A 3,734-nucleotide genomic window follows, 5' to 3' on the forward strand; every position below is an offset into this window, starting at 1 on the left:
GACTGTTCAGGTGCCCCCTCAGTGCAGTGGCCTGGAGCCGGGTGTGGGCCATTGGGCTGTAAAAGGAAAAATGTTTTGTTCTCACGTGCTGGCCTGTGCGTTGCTACAGGGCCAAAAAAAATCACATTATATCAATGTTGTAATCGGCCCATTCAGATCTATGCACCCTCAAAGATCGAACCAGTACTGCCGGCGGGACACTCCAGAACAGCAATAAAAGGATTTAGCATGGCTCATTCTTCGAAAATGAAGCTTTTGCATATGAGAAAGCTATGTTGGGAATTATCACAAACACTCAAATCAATATCATATTTTCTATTTCAAATTGGGCAGGACCTCTTCCAATAACCAAACAGAAGGGTGCACGCCCACCAGTCCACCACTGCATTTCAGCATAATCCGTAAATCTCTTGTGTACAATACTCTTGTACGACCAGAAATTCCTCATTTTGCCACTTTTCTCTTAGCACTAATTGTGGTACAAGAATTAAGTCAAAATCCAAAGGATAGAAACAATTATAGCATCTTCTCATATACATAGATTAACAGTTATGAGGTGCACAGCCAGGAATCTATTCATTCAAGTTCAAATCAAGTAGTACAATCTTAAAGTTAACATTTTACAGAGTCAGACCTCAGCAATCCATTTGCCATTTTCCCGTTTGTTTCTAAATATGAAAGCCGTACACATACTGAAGGCAACTTGCAACATACTGATCACCCTTACCTGCAGTAACATGGACGCCTTAGCACAAATAATGCCTCCAGGGGCTCCAAATGTAATCCCCATGCTGCTGCTATTCCTAATTTTCTTAGTTGAGTTGCAAGCAACTACAACGTTTTCAATTCCATTTCCCCCATTATAGACCAGCCATCATCATTGAAACCGCTAATGGCATCATTAAAACCCCAAACAGAAGCATACCAAATTCGATGTTTTTAACTGGACAACAAGTTTTACATGAGAGTTGGGATGAAAGTTCGATAAAAATTTACCTGCTCAGCCTTTGACTATAGGTCCTTAGGACTGCAGGTTGCCTTCCCAAAGCGTAAACTACGTCCCCACTTGTTTCTTGAGCAATTTGTCTAAGGTGCTGCAGTGCCTGGATACAGGCCCGTTTTTGGGCCGTGCGGCCTGTGCGGTTGCACAGGGCCCCCAAATTTCGAGGGCCCCTAAAATACAATAAATGTACTATTTATATTTATATAGAAGACTTTATTTTAGCTGTATTTTGGTCCAATACAATGCAAATTGTGGCCCAAATATACCAGAGAAGAGAAGACTTTCGCTTCTGCTTGCGGCCCAAATATACCCAAATATACAAGCGGCCCAAATATACCAGCGTGACGCTTGCGCTTCCGCCGCCGCCACGATCGAGTGACCGCTGCACTTCCGGTTTGGTCCAGGCGATCGAGGCAGCAGTGCCCGCCACCGAGGCATCCCCTCCCGGCTCCCGCTCGGCGCTCGCGTGGGCGTGGCCTGGCCCTCCGCCCTGTCGCCCTGCAGGCCGCCTGTGCCCCTGGCCGCTGCTGCGGTGGCCGGTGGGTCACGGGTGCAGGCCTGAGGCCTAGTGCGGACGTCCGCCTGCTGTGTGCCCCTGTGGCCCTGTGTGTCTGCTAAGCGTTAGTGCCAGTGTCGGTTGAACTTGGATTGAGAAGCCAAGAAGGCAAGTAGCAAGGCGACTTGCCGTTGGATTGAAGTTATTGAAGGTAATCTTCCGTGTCAGTTGAATAGGTATGATAATTTTTGAAATATCTTGTTTACATGTGCTATGTTATAATATATATATATTATTTTTTAGTAGTTATTACTAGGCCACTAGGGCCCAATTCATAGTTTCGCACGGGACCTCCGAAATTGCCGGTACGGCCCTGCCTGGATACATATAGCAACTTGTAAGTTTTAGCATCAAGTATAGTGATAACAACAGCTATTTGAAGTTTCGAACACATCTGCAGGACTAACTTCAATTAAGTGTACAGACGTCATTACTCATTTTAGTACATATAATATACAAGAGACTTTATCAATCATGAATAAATAGCTTCCCACAAACTGATGATTGGCAATCCTATTGACGAAATTAACAAATTTAAACTGAAAACATTGGAACAGCAAATTCCAACAGGTTAGGTTTGCCATAGACACAAGGATACTTGCAAATAAGTAATTAAAGACCTTTGCTTCCAGTTTTGTTCTCCTCGTAATCGACCACCTCAACCTCCTCGCCATCGTCCTCCGTCTCGGTCTCGGAATAGTCCTCTGCATATCCCTTTTTACGGAACTGCTTGATGATGGCCTGCATGTACTCGAACTTCTTCTGACCAAGAGCCCTACGTTCGGCAAATAATTCACGGAATCTCTGATCACGCTTGCGCAACCTCTCCAAAGGGTAGCGATCATTTAAGGGGTCGCGTAGATTCAGTATCATGTGATCGATGCGCTCCTGCGGCACCTTCCACTTGAGAAACTTCTTCTTCGTCTTCTTCCCGGCCAGCCGAGCCCGCGGGGGAGGAGCCGACAGGGGCGGGAAAGGATCGCACGGCGGCGGCGGAGGAGGCGCAGCCGACAGCGGATCGAAAGGCGGCGGCGAAGGAGGCGCAGCGGACAGCGGATCGCACGGCGGCGGCAGAGCCTGAGCCGATCGGGCCTTGGCTTCCTCCGCCAGGGCCCTGAATTCCGCGTCTATGACCTTACTGTCGGCCTCCACGCGAGCCCTCTGGCGATCCAAGAGAGCACGCCACTCCTTCTTGAGCTTGATCATCCGAGACGCCTCCGACTCGCTCCTCGCTTCCTTCAACTTGATCAACCGCTGCGAGATCCTCCTCCTCCTCAGGTCACCGTCCGCCATCAACCTCTCCCTCTCGAAATCCAATCTGGGTTGCGTTGGGTGCGGCGGCTATCGGCGGCTTGGTTGGACACGCAAGGAGACAATCCAAATGGGCCGGCCAGGCTGCTGGTTTGTGAGCTTCCTTTGAGCGTGTGGGTGGTACACTGGCCCAAGCGGTTTTTTTATTTTTATATTTTTTATTTTTGTTTTTTACAAAAATATATTTTCATTTTCGAAATTTACAGGAATATACCCCGGCCGTCTCGCTGCCGGGCGGCCGGCACCTGGTCGCCCCGCTGCGGGGCGGCAGGGGCTTTTGTGCAAAAACTTTTGCGAAAATATTTGCGCGCAGGTCCCTGGGGGCCGGTCGCCTGGCAGCGGGGCGGCCGGCCCTGGCCGCCCGGCTGCAGGGCGACCGGCTCTCCCATCCTTATATAAGGGTTGGCTGGTCCCCCCACCCCTCATTTGCATCACTAAAATTCCAGAAACCAAGAAAAAAGAGGGAGGGAGGGAGAGAGGCGAAGTCCTGCCGGATTTTCGAGCCGGCGACTGCAGGTAACCAAAATTCTTCTACGCTTTACAAATAGATTATGTTGTAATTATTTTTGTTGAAACAGTAGATTAGCAATCAATTTAATTATTGTTAGGAGTGATTAGTGGTACATTTAGGTGCAATTACTTGTAATGATTAGCGTTGATACAGTACATTTAGTGTTAGATTAAGTATTAGAAAGTACTAGAAAATTGTTGGAGAAGTATTAGAAAGTCTTAAAAATTGGAAGATAATATTAAATTTTTTTAGAAAATGTTAGAAAATTGTGGAAAATATTTTGTTGAAACAATAATTTAGCAATCAGTTTAATTATTATTAGGAGTGATTAGTGGTATATTTAGGTGTAGTTA

The 3,734-nt window shown here is 47.0% G+C and overlaps 1 protein-coding gene across 2 annotated transcripts; it reads right to left on the reverse strand.

Moving 5' to 3' along the window:
• Window positions 1-425: 425 nt before the first annotated feature.
• Window positions 426-3,037, reverse strand: LOC120679482 (formin-1-like). 2 transcript variants are annotated; one of them, XR_005677204.1, is made up of 3 exons: window positions 2,180-3,037; window positions 997-1,103; window positions 426-727 (listed from the first exon to the last, which is right to left on the reverse strand). XR_005677204.1 is itself a non-coding variant. In XM_039961087.1 (2 exons), exons 1-2 carry the CDS (start codon window positions 2,850-2,852, stop codon window positions 1,087-1,089), a joined length of 690 nt encoding a protein of 229 aa, XP_039817021.1. In that variant the 5' UTR covers window positions 2,853-3,037; the 3' UTR covers window positions 488-1,086. The 2 variants fall into 2 exon arrangements, 1 of the variants encoding a protein (XP_039817021.1); XM_039961087.1 differs by having other exon boundaries at window positions 488-1,103.
• Between the last annotated feature and the right edge of the window lie 697 nt (window positions 3,038-3,734).

This window comes from Panicum virgatum, chromosome 6N (assembly GCF_016808335.1).
Source record: "Panicum virgatum strain AP13 chromosome 6N, P.virgatum_v5, whole genome shotgun sequence".
In the NCBI taxonomy this organism is placed as follows: domain Eukaryota; kingdom Viridiplantae; phylum Streptophyta; class Magnoliopsida; order Poales; family Poaceae; genus Panicum; species Panicum virgatum.